The sequence below is a fragment of the Anguilla anguilla genome, chromosome 4 (assembly GCF_013347855.1).
Source record: "Anguilla anguilla isolate fAngAng1 chromosome 4, fAngAng1.pri, whole genome shotgun sequence".
NCBI lineage: Eukaryota > Metazoa > Chordata > Actinopteri > Anguilliformes > Anguillidae > Anguilla > Anguilla anguilla.
The window spans coordinates 34,600,281-34,617,052 of NC_049204.1; the positions used below are offsets into that span (position 1 = coordinate 34,600,281).

Consider the following 16,772-nt stretch of genomic DNA (forward strand, 5'->3'; position numbering starts at 1 on the left):
GTAACTGGATCTGCACTTTTCATAAACACCTGGAACCTAGAGTGTAGTGAGAGCGTTATTGTATCTATGCACTTGCCTGGGATCAAAAATCCTGACCGCCTAAAGAAACTTGTGAGATGGTTCACTGAAACATGGCTTCTTTTTTTTAGTTAGGGTTGTAACACGTTGCTGGTAATTCATGCCAGTAAGATACAGCGGCTTAGCAAAGAAAAATTTCAGATCAGTTGTGCGGGAGTTTCCTTGAAGAACAAATAAAATATTTAAAACGTAATTGTCTGTCCCATCTGTTGATTCATCCATCTCCATAGACATGCTGTGGGTTTTTTTGATTAGTTCATTAATTTTGATTATATGTGAAGCAACAGACAATAAAATGTATATTGCTTGAAGCCGTCTAGATGAGGGAATTTCCATTTTATTATATGTGTGTTTAAAAATGCACACAATTTAGGATTATTTGCTTTTTCAGTGGAGTATTTACACTTAATGCATGTATTAAATCTTGAATAACACCCAAAGCTGTTTCCCTCCTCAGTGCTGATCTCAAACCTTAAACTATATGCTTAACTTCTTTGTCTGATTTATTGCTAAATTGCAAAAAAAAAGTTGTAAATCAATATATTGGGTTTACTAGGTGTATACGGTTGCATTCTCACTTGCTCAATGACATGTTGTTCCTAGGGTGTGCATGTGATGTTTCATCCTTGTTCTTCTTCCTTCCTTTCGCTCTCCCTGTATTTGGTAATATAATTGTTTTCATAAGCATTACAAATGGCGACTCGGTTGTATAATTAGTCTCTTGACAGTGTTGCTTCAGTGCTTACAACGACCCCTGAAGGACAACAGTGGAAATAGAAGTTTAAATCCCAGCTGGTCACGTGAAATTGACAAACTGCAGGTCCTGATTGCATAGAAGGGCTTGAACTGGAACGCATCAAAAAAGGTTATCCAAACTTCACTGCTTGCAAAGAGTAATCCAATTCAGGTCTTGAGGTTATGTGAGGACAGACGGACTATTCTCATTTGGTGAATATCAGATCTGAAAAGCAGGAGAGCTGCATAGCAATGATTGAGAAAGAAAGAAAAAAAAACCACATCTGATGACATACTCATGCAGCCAGGTGGTCATGCAATGCATTCTTTGCAAAAAGATTTCCCATGTCATACCCATAGCTGCTGCCAGCTGGCCAAGAAATGGCTATTGATTTTTCTCAAGGTTGGAGAAGGGATAGATCTTGCCCCTCTTTAACCTTCAGCCAAAGAAAGACACTCCCCAAAACAATGTAATTTCAGTGAACCAGTGTGGAAACTGACCCTCCTTCCCCTCCCCTCCCCTCCCTTCCCCTCCCCTCCCGTCCCTCCACTGTGACCCAGGCCATTAAAAGGTATTACATCACACTCGAGAGGAGGGGGGAGGAGCAAATGAAAGGGCAGTGTGAGAGAGATAGTGAGTGCATGCACACAAAGGACTGACACGACAGAGTGTCACACTGGGCCTGACGGTTCCTCCTCTTTACTCATTCCCCCCGGGCAGCTGTTGGGATGTGGGTGGGCGTGGTTCACAGCAGTGGCCCTACACCACTGACACGGGCCCTACACCACTGACACGGGCATGCAGATGCAGTTCCCCTCATTTAGACCTCTTGACCCCTTCATTGGTCGGCGAGGTGGTGAGGCAGAGGTGGACGTTGTGCTATGAAGGCTTTGTATTGATTTTAGTTGCTGATTAGGAAATCAATGCTTTCGATGACACCCAGGTGGTGGAGAAGCCACAGAATCAAGTCCAAAGGAAGGATCCGGACCTGAGCGCTGTAACGACGCGCTCCAAAAATGTGGCCGCCAGACCGCCGGTGGGTGCGGCTCCCATTTCCCCCACGCCTCAGACTGCCCAGAGAGGAGGGGGAACTGCGGCTGTTTGGGTCTGGCAATAACACTCTTCACATTGTAGCGTTTCCCAAAGGATGGCCTGGAACTGACAATATGGAATCATATAATGGAATACAGATGAGGACCTGCAACGGAAGATTCATTCTCATTATAAAGAGATCAATGGTGCGGATTAGCAAAGGTGATAGAACACGTTGAAAGCATTTATAAATCTTAACATTTTCTACACACTCACACAAAAATACAGAGGTAGTTTTTGAGAATGAATGCAGCCAAAAACAATCCTCATCATTCTTGAATACTGGTTTCTTTTTTCATGCATATTTTTTAAAATCTTTCTCCAATTAGGAATTCCCAATTGAGCCTCTCAGGTGATAACTATTCCAACCATACCCTCACATCGCAGCCAAAGGATGTGCACTTCTCCGATACTCTCACGCATGAGCCAGTCAATATATTCAACACTACAGCCCACAAACTATGCCAGGAGAACTAACAGCAATCTGAGGAGAGCTATACCTTTCACTGAGGACAACGGCCACCAATCTAGGTGGTCGGACACAGATATAGATCCTAATTATTGTGATGTGTATCCACTTGTAGAATTAAATCCTGTCCACCTGCATAAAGCACCAGATAAGACTCAGATTGTGCTCAATGAATCCAGCTGACTAAGTACATTCGGTGAAAAGTGTAAAGCTTCAACCCCATGATCGACTCATCCATTTCATGTCATTCAAAGGAACCAGTTCCAAGGCAAACAAAAGTGTCGCATTTGATACATTTTAAGTTGGAGCTTAGAGTGAAGGTACAGGATCAGACCTAACCAGAAGGTGAGGTTGTAGACACAGTATCCCTGATTTACATCAGTGGGAACTGTAGGCTATATTGCCTAAGTTTCCAAATATTTCTAACAGCCACATTCTAAATTACTTTTAACTCACACATGAATGCCATAATGCTTCGGTATTGTGGTCAAACAACCAGTTTGTAAGTAGTGATTGTACAAAAGGAAAAATATTATCACAGAATGATATGGGAGAAGAAAATTGGGCAAAACAAATGGCCGAAAGTCCTCGCAGACAGTGGTAAATAAATAAAAGGAGTCAATCAGAATTTTACACAGTATAAGATCTTACACTGACACTATTATATGCCACTACGACTCTACAGAATGGATTGGATAAGTAACACATTATGCTGTAAGTGTCAGAATAACACTGGTTCCTTTTAACACTGTACTGTATATGGGAGTGCAGTCTGGTTAGGCCATTCTGGGCTAAAGTTTTACAAGTCCTCGGTGGGTGGTGTGAATCAATGAATCAACAATACCACCGTCACCTCAGTTATGTTTAATATGGGTTATGTCTCAAATTCCAGGTATATCAAAGGGTGCATTCTCAGTCATTACTGTAGGTGTTGAGACAGCTGCCAGACTCATACAAAGACACTGGGAAACACCTAATATTTCAGATGATAAAGAATGAGCTGATGCAATTGCACAGACATCATCTTATTAATGTATGCTTAACAGGCTGGATGGTAGGTATGAAAAAATGTTATCACCATGGGACCTCTTCTGGCTCCACATGAAAATGTCAAATAAGCCCAGTTAATAATGTATCTTTCTTCTGTTCTTTTTGTGGTTTCATTATTGTCTTCCCTCTTAGCAGAGTAGACCCTGTTGTGCGGTGCTTTCTAATTCTACTTTCCAATAAACCTGCTTCCTGTGAAGTCACAGCTCATGCAGTTATAAGCCTGCTTTCTGTGAACTGACAGCTTGTACAGTTATAAGCCTGCTTTCTGTGAAGTGACAGCTTGTACAGTTATAAACTTGCTTTCTATGAAGTGACAGCGCGTACAGTTATAAGCCTGCTTCCTATGAAGTGAAAGCGCGTACAGTTATAAGCCTGCTTCCTATGAAGTGACAGCTCATACAGTTACAAGCCTGCTTCCTATGAAGTGACAGCTCGTACAGTTATAAGCCTGCTTCCTATGAAGTGACAGCTTGTACAGTTACAAGCCTGCTGTGCCTGCCTGCTGAAGGCTCTACCCCTCAAAGGCGCCAGGGCTGTAGACTTGTTCCATCATCCGAGGGGTGAAACTCTCAGGTGACTCTGGCGAGCGCCGTGTCTGCTCAACTCCGCTTTGGCAAAGGCTGGCAAAGAGCTGGGATCGCCGCGCTGTCTCTCGCACTCCAGAGGTGGTGCCGAAAAGCTTGCTTCACCAGGACATAAATCCCGCGGGATTTCTACCCCGTCCTTCAGGAGAGCAGCTAAATCTGGGCCAATAAGCACAGCTCACCACCGAGGCAGAAAGGGCCGGCGGGCCATCCCCGCTCACCAGCATTCATTCCACATAAATCATTTGGGCTCAGGGCCTTTTGAAGTGGCTTCCTCAGCCTGCCAACAGGAAGAGCCTCGCTCAGCGTTCATTCCAGGGAGGGGGAAGCTAACCCTCGAGCGCGGCTGCCTGTGGCAGGCGCGTACCTTCATATGACCAATATAAATCCAACCACAAAGCAGAACGGAATCAGTGATGCCGCGGTATCTACTTTGTGATGTTTTCTTTGCTTTTTGTGTAGCTGCACATGGTGGGGTTGTGATGTTTTGGTGGCACCCGGCCAGGAAGGAGCGCCGTGATATAATGTTGCTGCCCCGTAATGTTACACTCTGCACTGGTGCCGCTGTCAAATTAACATCATAAACATTATGTTCGTCTGGAAATGGCCGAGTAACAGCAGATGGTTATGAGCGTTAGCGCAAAAAGAACATACCCTGCCAAAACACCCCAATGATCGCTTCTCCAGTCCTGCACTGCAATAGCCACTGTTGTGCATTTTGGCATATGGCAGTCCCAGTATTTAAAAACGTTTTAATTGCACTTTACACCTTAATCGATGAATGGTGCTCTCCCATCTGACCCAGTGCTCTGTTGCGCTTGGATGGGCCCTGGCACCGGTCGGGCTGCAGCTCTGGGAGGGAGGGTGGGTGGGGGGGGGGGGGGGGGGCGGGGGGGCGGAGGAGTGGGGGAAACTGGGGGTTCACGTCAGGTAGCTGGTAAAGCAGAATATGCTCAGGTTTTGTCGAGTTCAGGTTTTGTTCTTATGCATAATTCACTCATTGCCATTTATTTACTTATTCATTCTATTTTACAGAGGACTGGAGTGTGATGTTGAGACCTTTTTTTTGGCCACCGTACAAGAACGCACTTCTGAGAGAGCCTATATTTGGTTTCCTCTGCAGTTTTACAGATGACAAAGGCTACCGGGGTCTGCTGGCTTTATGGCCAGCATTTGTCCTGCTGGCCTACTGGCAATATTGTGTGCACACAACCCACACACACACACACACACACACACACACACACACACACACCACACACACACGCACCACACACTGCTCTCCACGCTCACTGTCTGAATTATTCATTATATAACTCACTTTCCTTGCAAAGCCACAGGGCAATCTATTGGAATCTAAGAGCAAAATACTTAATTGACACACCATCACACACACACACACAGACACACAGACACACACACAGACACACACAAGCATCCACACATACACACGCATCCACACACACACACACACATACACACACACATAAGCATCCACACATACACACACACATACGCATCCACACACACATACACACACACATAAGCATCCACACATACACACACACACACACACACATAAGCATCCACACATACACACACACACATCCACACACACACACACACACACACACACACAGGCCTTTCCAAGCGAACGGTTGCCTGAGACTCAGAGGGCTGTGTGCACACAGAGCGCAGGGCGGAGTTTGACTGCAAGGCACGAGGCCGTAACCGCAACAAACGGTAAATCAGACGGTTCCCCGTCACTGCTGTTTACGGAGCGCAGGCCGCGCGCTGGCTGGGAGCAGCGCTGGAGCAGCCCCCTGGCAGCCGCAGAGGAAAGAGCGCGGGGCGGCGGGACGGCGGGATGGCGGGACGGGAGCCAGCGGCGCGCGACACGCACGATATACGCGACGACGGCGGTTTGGGAGAGACGGTTGCAGACGGAGGCTCTGATCGGCCGCGACACGCTGCCGCACGGCGCGTGCAAAAACAGCGGCCGTTTCGCTCAGGAGGAGAGCGGCCCTCCGCTTTGGCGGCTCAAGCGCTGGCGATAGCGTAAGAACAGGAATAGCGGCGCCAGAGCTCTCTGGAAGCGGCCCTTCGCATGCTATCCTTCTGAGGTTAAAACGGAACACAAGTGCAGTTCTTTTGATATTTTTTTTTTCCCTCCGAATTACTTAAAAGCTAATAGCTTTCATCAATCACGTGATAAACCGCCAGCACTTTGTCACGGTTCTTTTTTTTTTTCCTTTATTTTATTTTGTTTTTTTTTTACACGCTGGCTGATTCCAGTTCTTTAATTCTGTACTTATCTGTTAATTCGTGAGCGAGGCTTCGCTTTGATTGATGAGGAGGAGAGCGGGAGCGGCTCTTCCCTGTGGATATCAGATAGCGGGGCTCGCGCCGGCGCGTTCATCTTTATCGCTAAAGGCGCACACTTCGTCTCCGGCGAGGCAGGGTAACCCAAGAGCCCCCTTTTCCCAGAAATGGGCCGACGGCGCCGCGGTCCCGGCGATGGAGAGGTCGGTCTGGCGGGGCCCCGAGTCGCTCGAATTCACCTCTCAATTTCCCTCTCCTCGGGACTCTAATAAGAAACACTTGACATCGCGGCATGCCCGGACTGCGAGCTTGCTGTCCTCTACACAAGGAGAAGAGCGTGAGCTTGGCAATGGAATGAAGTGACTTGAGAGACGAAGAAGGCATACAGAGGAGAGAGGGAGAGAGAAAGCAAGAGACAGAGAGAGAGAGAGAGAGAGAGAGAGAGGGAAGCAACACTCAGACAGGGTGGCGATCCAGCCGCGAGAGGAGCGCTTTTATTCAAATGAGCAGGAGCTATTCTCCACGTGTAGAGAAACCACTCAGAACCCACCTAGCTCCCCGCTGCGCTACAAGAAAGAAGCGGCTAACCTCCGACCTCTTGATACAAGAGCAACTCAAGTTTAGCCAGCAAACAGTTGGCTTTCAGCTACCCTTTTGTTAAGGGTTTCATCACTCACAACATCAAGAAATGTCAACAGTTCCCATGTAATGCATTCTTACTTTCCAATTTATGTTGAGCCTTGTGCTGCGCAGCTGTTCAAAAGAAAGTCAGGCCATGGCTGTCGACTGTCTGTAGAATTTACGCTCACGTCGGATTTTCTCCACTAGAATTCTTTCCCGAGACGTGTGCTTCCTTCACGGGCCCTAAAGAAAAGCGAAGAACTACAAACCAATTCCAGAACTCCAACCATCAACTATTCAGATTTCAACCACGTTGAATCCAATTTCAATCCGTTTTAAGTAACCAAATCGGACTGCAGTAAAGGCGGGGTCTTTACGTGTGCGCCACACGTACCACAGATTTCCCCTCCAGTTTGGTTAGAGATGGTGGCGCGTGGGAAAGGGAGACGGGGTGTGACTCGAGCAGGGGAAAGCAACCGCACCCAAGCAAAGAAAAGAAAAGAAAAGGTGACAAAAAGATTTGTTTATATGCAGCCGGCGGGCTGTGGAAAATGTCACCTGCAAGCCCCTGTGCATAATTTCTCCATCCTTATTCAACGGTATTTTTTGCGGGCGTTTGCGGGGAAAATAACGAAATAACCTAATAAACATATAGATTGTCTCAAAGCAGATTCATATTATTTCTCCTCGCACCCCCCCATCCCCCCGATATGCACATTCGGCTTTCAAAATACCAAAGTTGTACCTGCGGTCTAATGCGGAGCTTTGAACACAGGTACGCGCGCGGCTTTCAGGGGGTTTTTTGAACAGCGGCGCACGCCGCAGACGCTTGACCTTTAAAGGCCGCATGAATAAACGCGCGGAGCTCCGCGGGCTCGCCGCCGTCGCTCAGAGCGCCGGGTAATGAGGGCGGGCCCCGCGTAATCACATTCAGACGCTCCGCCGGCCCGTCTCCGCACGTCCGGCGGCGCCGTCCGTCCGTTCGTCCGTCCGTCCGGAGAGACCCCGCGCTCAATCAACAATACCGGCGGCGGAATGAAAAAGGAGACCGGTTCCCCTTTAGGGAACGGGCCGGACAATTCTCAAGGACAGGGCCGGTTTAGGAAGGCGCGTCGCACGCTGACTGAAGGATCGCTGTAGCGCGCGAGCAAAACGAGGTGAAGTTGAGGCGCGTTTAGATTTTAGCTCAGTGACAAATGGATTACAACATACAACACAGCGCGGCCGTCATCTTCGATTCCGACCGCTGGCAAGGCATTCCTGCCACAGAGAGAACGAAGGATCTCGCGCTCGACATCCCTGTCATGCCTGTCCACAGCGATTGCAGCTGCACACCTGCCATTCCACTAAGACCTCAGAAATGAAAACTGAAAATGTGAACCTTAATTTCTCAAAGCCACTTCCAAATGGACTGAGGCGGATCGTGTTCCAGCTAAGCGCTGTGACAGACTAATGGAGACCCTGAAAGCCCTGGGGTGAACCCGGGAGACTGGCAGCCAATCACCACTCAGCAGAGCCGGTCCGGCCCCTCCCCGCCGCACGCAGCCCCGATGCCGCCGTCCTCACCAGGAGCCCTCGGGCTCAACCCGCTCAGGGACCTCGCTCCGCCGCACACCATCACCTGGACCGTCCCCACCGCTGTAGAAACGAACCTCGTTCATTCCGCTCCATTCTGAAGCACGCGTAAAGGGGATTCGAAAAGAGAAAGTTTTTTTGCTCGGTACGTTGGCGACGGCGCGGTCTGTAACAAGCCCTCGTCCGGGAGAGAGCGGGCGGGCTCTCGCCCCCGCTGCAGGCAATCGCGGCCTGTTCCCCGCCGCTCTGGAGCAGGGGTTGTTTTTGGCGCCCCCCGCAGGACCCGTCACCCTTCAGACGTTCCTCCCACGCCCCCCCCCCCCCGGCCTCCCGACACACGCCAGCAGCAGCGTCGGCATGTGCAGGAAGAGTTCTCCTACGCCTCTCAACTCGAAACCCGCAATTACGGGTAATTATTCCAGCATGCCATCGGGTTTTGTGCCCCGCCAGCGCGCGTACACACGCAAACACGTCAAACACGCCAGGCCCCCCCCAAAAAAAAAAAACTACTTGCACAATGGCAGCGCACATTTATAGATTTACAAGACAGACCTTTATTAAATCGATCACAGGCCTGCAGTAAATGGATATGAAACCAATCGCGAGACAGGGAAGTGACAGACTGATGGATATACCAGCCAATAAAGAGGCAAGAGTGATGATGTGGTAAAACCCTCATCACGGTCTGTGAGAAATAAAAATAAAAAAGGGGTTGAAAATAAAAAAGGCTTTATTTGGTCAAAGGTGCTCCCCATGGAACGAAACTGCGATGCACATCTACTGCATATGGTGGGGGGTTCCTTTGTGGCTCGTTCCTGTACAGCCGAGGGAATAGCACGGAGCAGCCTATTCGCACAGTAGAGCAAAGGAAGGCATCTCACAGAACATTACATGGTAAGTGCACTGTATCGTTTCGTGCCGTAATATATTGAAATAAGCCTAACGCTGCCCCCTGCTGGTCATTTAAAGAATCCATAATGAAGCGCTGGTAAAAATTGATTAGTAAGGGAAGCTGGCCCTTATAAAAGGCACATTTTATAAAATGTTCAATCACAATAATAAAAAAAAGATTTATACTGTATTACCTTTCTTCTAAAAGTTTATCATGTGTAATGCCTTTAATTTTCAATTGTGCTTTTTTATTAAATCAGATCATGATACAGTTCATAACATTTGCTCATGGTACCTGCTTGGGGGAAAAAACACTGTAATAAAAGGAACAAAATCTGCTCTGAGTGGAAGCTTTTAAAACCTTGGAAAAGTTTTACAATTCTAAACACAACCGCTTCCGCCAAATGCATGAACCAAACTCCCCGAGATGAGATCCAGGAACTGCATCACCCTGCACTGCAGTAGATGCAATGTCCTCAGCAGCCCCCGGTACTTAGCAAGCTCATAATGTCAAACCGCATTTACTTTACACCCTCCAGCTCACAGAAGTCCCATCCCAGAGCACTGGGGGAGTGCATTAAAGTTTATGCGTATAATTAAGCGTGAAATGAAGCCCCTGTCACATGGACCCGTGCATTTGTGTATGCAGGACTGGCGGTGATTGTCAACCTCTGGCCTGCCGGAAAAGTTTGTCAACAGGCGGCCGCCTTGTCCACTTCCTATTGCAACATTAAGGGATACAGGCAGCGTCACAAACGTCTGACGTTCATTGAGATCTTTGGAAGAGAGCCGGCGGAAAAGCAGTCGAGATTTACAACGTTCAGTGTTTATTTTCAATATTTATCACAAAAAAAGTCTTCAAAATGCAGACTATCATCATTCTGTATATAAACTGTACACAAAAGCAAGGCACTATACATGTTTCTTTTGAATTTGCAGAGAAATAATTGTTCAGAAAATCCATGCCATTTACATGTGCTTTGACATCAGCACCCAGAAGATAGCAGGAGATGATGGTTACCACAGGAAATTCAGAATGCATGACACAGTTCTTACTGTAAGTGGCATGGAGAGCTTCATTCGACAACAGAGCTATTTTTTGCCCACTAATCAACATTTGACACAACCCCCGTCAAAGTGAACAGTTTCTTTTTTGCTGTTCTTTCTGTTTTTTTTTTTTTTTTTACCTCCACAGAATACTACATTTTCCAATAGGGCGTTTATTTAAATAAAAATTATTTATGACACACGAACACACACAAAATAACCTCAGAAAGAGCGTGCTATAGAAGCGAGCATACAAGTACGCGGCTGGAGGTCAGTCCGGGGGAGGGCTGTGTGGGGGGGGGGGGGGGGGGGGGCTGTGTGGGGGAGGGTTGTGTGAGGGAGGGCTGTGTGGGGCTTGGTACTGAACTAATAAGTGCATGTTAAGGAGTGCACCAATCGCAGGCTCCTCCCACTCCAGAAATACTCACGGCTCTCCCAAACTGTTACCAAACGACAAGAACGCAATACAAAAATGAAACGGAGAGAGAAGGAAAAAATGCTACAAGAGGCTGGCAAACCTCCACATCCTCAAAATACTTTCCCCCCTTCCTCTCTCGCTCCTGGGAACCATTTGGGAGAGTCCATTCTTCGGTGGGGGGGTCGGGCGAATGGGTGTGCGTGTGTGTGTGTGTGTGTGTGTGCAAGAATGCGTGTGTTTGTGTGTATGTGTGTGTGTGCGCGTGTGCAAGAATGAGTGTGCGCGTGTGTGTATATGCGTTTGCAAGAATGCGTGTGTGAGTGTGTGTGTGTGCGTGTGAGTGTGTGTGCATGTGTGCGTGTGTGTGTGTGTGTGTGTGTGTGTGTGTGTGTGCGTGTGTGTGAGTGTGAGTGTGAGTGTGTGTGTGTGTTTGTGCGCGGATTTGGGGGTTTAAAGTGATCTCAGTGGCAGGTCCAGGCCCACGGCACACCGGCTGCTGCCGTCGGGTCAGAGCTCCCTCCTCTAAAACAGTCCTTTGGCCTTCTTCACGTTCACCTGCTTCCACCCGGGGAGGGCCTCATACTCGTCCCTCGTCATCTCCAGCGCCTTCTGCAAAACCATATGAGCCCGTTTGAGACATGTCAGCAGAGAGCTAGATTGGAGAGGGACCAGTGACTCAGAGGCACATTTCACACCAACGGTGTTAAAACGGTGTTTTACATCAACCCTGGAAATACCTAAACTCCAAACTCTCAAGTGGCATTTTCATCCTGAATAATTTTCATAGTGAATACATTGTGACAGAAGAGCAGAAAAGCGTGAGGTTTCGATGCCATGCACCGTACCTCAAGCTGAGTAACACTCAATATAAACTGAATCAGGGTCTCAATTCGAACAGAAAGGTGAAATACGACTCGTCACAAGAGCAATTTTACACGTGGCCAAGCAGTGAGAGATGGGTCACTTCCATGCATTTCATAAAGTCAAAGCATGAGGTATTTTTATGGAACCGTTTAATAAACAGTTTAGAACTGTTTAAGAAACAGATATGAACCACCTACAAAATGAAGCCTGTGGACACCAATACAGCTTACCATTACATTGCAATATTACTACCACAAGGAAAAGCCAAACAAGATGCAACTCTAAACAACTAGTGTGTGAAAAACCCCATGCAGTAGACATTGTGGAAAGTGACAGTGACGCCTCTAGGTCTTTGACCCACACCTTGCTGGGTTAGAGAGTAAAGGGGGGGGAGGGGTTTTGGTGATACACAAGCAGGGGAAATTATGGGAGATGAAATCCATTAATCCGATCACAGATCAAAGAAATGCCACCAAAAAAAAAACAAAAATACAAAAAAAAACAGGGCATGATGCTGTGTGTGGGGCAACCTGTGCTCAGTGCTTGGAACTCACCTTCCCAGAAGCCCCTACACCCTGGAAGGTGAAGTGAAGAGTTACAGCCATGAGTGTCTACACACAACAGCACCCTCAAAGTACACGCTTATCTTCTCAATGGTGAAGACTTGGCCTTAGCCATAAATGACTGTACATAACTGTTAAAGTACACTCTTATATTCACATTTACCCCATGAACCATAAAGACATCTCTAGTCTTCTAGAGTCTTCTAGAGTCTTCTATGCCCTCTGGGAAACCGGCCTACATCTCTCAATCTTACACACACGCACACGAGCATGCACAAACGCACACCACCAACACTGATCTGATTAAATTAATCTGTAATTACAGACACACAGCACACAGACTGCACACAGCAGACAGGCACCTGGATATTGCTGCGGGGTGACAACGTGTAGCGTGAAATGCCTGAGCCTGTGCTGTGAAGCGCACCGATCAGGAAACAACATGGCTGCCGCGCAGCCACAGTTTTACCAAACAAGCCAATGTGCACGAGAGACGTTCAAGGCCAGGGAATCCAAAAAGGAATTCGGCTAGCGTGAAATCGACGTGTGTGGCCCTCCTCAGAGAAAGGGTTCCCACCTGCTGTGGGGGAGCGGGCTCTTACAGAGGTCTGAAGTTTTAAAAAGGCTCTCACATCAGCTCTGGCCTTGAGCGGTCTGGGAGACCACGTTCTTCCCAAATCCACCATTATAATCTCTACGCTTTTCATCTCACCCAGTTTGCTTGCACCTGGCCTCTCCTTGGCGGGTTCCAAAAGTCCCGGCCCGTGCGCCTTCTCGCTGTCCTCGACTGCCGTGATCGGTGACGTAAGGCCCGAGCGCAGACGAGCACGTGACGCGCATTCTGACGAACGCTGCCAGCGAGGTGTGGCGGAGCGGTTTCTACGACGGGTAACATAAGGCAAGGTAATAAGGAGCGCGTCATGCCCGTTTCCACTGCCAGCCTTCTTCTGTTGCAGTGTTGTCATGCCCTGGACAGCTGTGCTAGAAGTTGAGCCGGGGTACCCGGGGGGGGAGGGGAGGAGCCGAGAGACTTCACGAATACACAAGATGTTTTAACCTCTAAAAACTCTCAGCAGCAGGCTCATAGAGAACAGAGCAGCAACAGCTCTACCAAAACTGGTGCTCTTTCAACAACAAAGAAAAAAAACCGCATCTCACAGAAACACAGCTAATACAGCTAGCCCAGCTAACCCTTTATCAGAGCCTCAAAACATCAACACCTCTGCAGCAAACAAAAACAAGACCCAAGTAGCCCACTCCACTTTCCTGTGGACAAACCAAATTTTATTTTAGGAGAGTTTGCCTCTAACAGTTCCATAACACTCCATATTCTCAGAAACAAAACCGCAAAGGTGTGCGTGGGATGTGCATGACCCTAATTCAAGTACACTGCCGTTTTCAGATAAAGGGATTTTATTTGCCCGCCAGCACAGATGAAGGGAATGAGGCACACTGAACATTGTTCATTTCAGTTCCTCTTTCCAAGGCTTATGGGTTTGGCAGCGAACCCTTTTCACACGGGCGACCGCCAGTAGTGATGAGAAAATAAGTGAGAAGTGACTGGTTTATTGTGAGAGAGACAGTCTCCCCGGACCTCGGCTCATTCAACATGGCCTCCGTGCCTCAGAGGTCAGCATGGTACTCAATTGAGAACACATCGAGGACAGAGCACTGCTGTGAAATAAAGCCATGTGCACTGGCAGCCTCTGTTACTTCATGAAAATTGGCACCGTTAGGGGCTGGACATAATGTGAAGCAGAGTGCTGGCAACACCCTACCCATGCCAATATTCATAATATAAAATGGGTGTGTTCCAAGCTGATTTTTTTTTTTGTTAAAACACATCAATGGATATCATTAGATGTAGATTGGTCTCGTCTTACCTTTCTACATTTATTTTGCCATTAAGCAGAGAGCGTTCAATTTAAATTTTCAGCTAGCATTGCAGTTTTAATTAAAATTATTATTTTTTTAAACATTTTTTAAATTAAGGGCAATTTTAATCTCCACGCACAAATAAGTGAAATGCCAGAGAGCCCGCTTTAAAGACTTGGAAATTTAGTCAAGGAGGCAGAGTGAGGTTCGGTTTTATTACTGTGGACTGCATACAGTGCTTTGATATCAAAGACGTTTACGTTAGACAAAGGTGCAATGATATTAAAATCATGTGCAACCTTTCCATTTAGCCATGGTATACCATGAATATTCACACAGGAGCTGGATGGCCGGGTGGCCAATCAGCATCCAGGACCAGAACTATGGATTTTACAATAAAAAACTAAAACTTAAACAACAAAAAAATGCATTCTTTAATATTCGTTTACAGAAAACCAGCACCCAACATGACTTGAAATGTAGTGATCCACCGTTCACTAAAAAGAAATAGATAAATCAGTCCTTTCCTTTTTTTAAGGTGAATGCAGTGCTCAGCTCATTGACACAATACCCATACCTGATAAAAACTAAATTATATCCCATTATGATGAGATACTGACATTCCCCATGATGGGTGAAGCTACCCTTCATGTGCTTCACGAAGCCTCACAACCCTATTGATTCCATGACTCATGTCCCAGGAGCTTGAGCGACGTTTACTTGACTGGGTACCGGGTTAATCAAGTGAAATTAAGTCTGGCATGGCTCACTTTGGCACGGCTAATAAATTATGCATTAACAAGAGCTGAAGAGTGAATGTTTGTAATGAGCAGAGCATGAGGAAGGGGTCTCACCTCAAAGTCCTCATCAGACAGGTAGATCTCCAGGCGAAGGGGATCGACGCCCTCAGGCAGCGGCCGGGCCAGCAGGTCGGGTAGCGGGTACGTGGCCTTGCACAGCCGGGCCAGCACGTCCTCCACCAGGATGATCTGGTTGCACACCTCCGCTTCCTGATCGACCCGAGACCAGCACAGCCATCAGAGAAAAGCACGGACAGCCATAACACACAGACAGTGCAAATAACCTCATGTTGATCAATAATGTTTCATCAAAGATATGCTAATTCTGCTTAAAGGAGTGAATGACAGCTCATTTCATATTTGCATGGACAACATGGTCAGTCAGTGTGTGGACTGCAAGGCTGAGTTTGGACAGTGTGTGGTCAGTAAGGCTGAGTTTGGACAGTGTGTGGTCTGTAAGACTTAGTTTGGACAGCGTGTGGTCAGTTAGGCTGAGTTTGGACAGTGTGTGGTCAGTAAGGGTGAGTTTGGTCACCTGTGGTCAGTAAGGCTGAGTTTGGTCAGTGTGTGGTCCGTAAGGCTGAGTTTGGACAGTGTGTGGTCCGTAAGGCTGAGTTTGGACAGTGTGTGGTCAGTAAGGCTGAGTTTGGTCAGTGTGTGGTCAGTAAGGGTGAGTTTGGTCACCTGTGGTCAGTAAGGCTGAGTTTGGTCAGTGTGTGGTCAGTAAGGCTGAGTTTGGACATTGTGTGGTCCGTAAGGCTGAGTTTGGACAGTGTGTGGTCAGTAAGGCTGAGTTTGGTCAGTGTGTGGTCTGTAAGGCTGAGTTGGGTCAGTGTGTGGTCAGTAAGGCTGAGTTTGGTCAGCTGTGGTCAGTTAGGCTGAGTTTGGTCAGTGTGTGGTCTGTAAGACTCAGTTTGGACAGCGTGTGATCAGTTAGGCTGAGTTTGGTCAGTGTGTGGTCAGTAAGGCTGAGTTTGGTCAGTGTGTGGTCAGTAAGGCTGAGTTTGGTCAGTGTGTGGTCAGTTAGGCTGAGTTTGGTCAGTGTGTGGTCAGTAAGGCTGAGTTTGGACAGCGTGTGATCAGTTAGGCTGAGTTTGGTCAGTGTGTGGTCAGTAAGGCTGAGTTTGGACATTGTGTGGTCCGTAAGGCTGAGTTTGGACAGTGTGTGGTCAGTAAGGCTGAGTTTGGTCAGTGTGTGGTCTGTAAGGCTGAGTTGGGTCAGTGTGTGGTCAGTAAGGCTGAGTTTGGTCAGCTGTGGTCAGTAAGGCTGAGTTTGGACATTGTGTGGTCCGTAAGGCTGAGTTTGGACAGTGTGTGGTCAGTAAGGCTGAGTTTGGTCAGTGTGTGGTCTGTAAGGCTGAGTTGGGTCAGTGTGTGGTCAGTAAGGCTGAGTTTGGTCAGCTGTGGTCAGTTAGGCTGAGTTTGGTCAGTGTGTGGTCTGTAAGACTCAGTTTGGACAGCGTGTGATCAGTTAGGCTGAGTTTGGTCAGTGTGTGGTCAGTAAGGCTGAGTTTGGTCAGTGTGTGGTCAGTAAGGCTGAGTTTGGTCAGTGTGTGGTCAGTTAGGCTGAGTTTGGTCAGTGTGTGGTCAGTAAGGCTGAGTTTGGACAGCGTGTGATCAGTTAGGCTGAGTTTGGTCAGTGTGTGGTCAGTAAGGCTGAGTTTGGACAGCGTGTGATCAGTTAGGCTGAGTTTGGACAGCGTGTGATCAGTTAGGCTGAGTTTGGACAGTGTATGATCAGTAAGGCTGAGTTTGGTCAGTGTGTGGTCAGTTAGGCTGAGTTTGGT

The 16,772-nt window shown here is 47.6% G+C and overlaps 1 protein-coding gene across 2 annotated transcripts in view; it reads right to left on the reverse strand.

Moving 5' to 3' along the window:
• Window positions 1–11,257: 11,257 nt before the first annotated feature.
• The window catches only part of svila (supervillin a), a 100,018-nt gene continuing 94,503 nt past the window's right edge, over window positions 11,258–16,772 (reverse strand). The window contains exons 38-40 of one of the 2 annotated variants that reach the window (XM_035413405.1): window positions 15,040–15,195; window positions 12,302–12,322; window positions 11,258–11,492 (exon numbers count right to left, since the gene is read on the reverse strand). In XM_035413405.1, the coding sequence (XP_035269296.1) occupies window positions 11,406–11,492; window positions 12,302–12,322; window positions 15,040–15,195 (264 nt within the window). In that variant the 3' untranslated portion in view covers window positions 11,258–11,405. The remainder of the gene's footprint in view (window positions 11,493–12,301; window positions 12,323–15,039; window positions 15,196–16,772) is intronic. The other variant, XM_035413406.1, reaches the window with a different exon arrangement.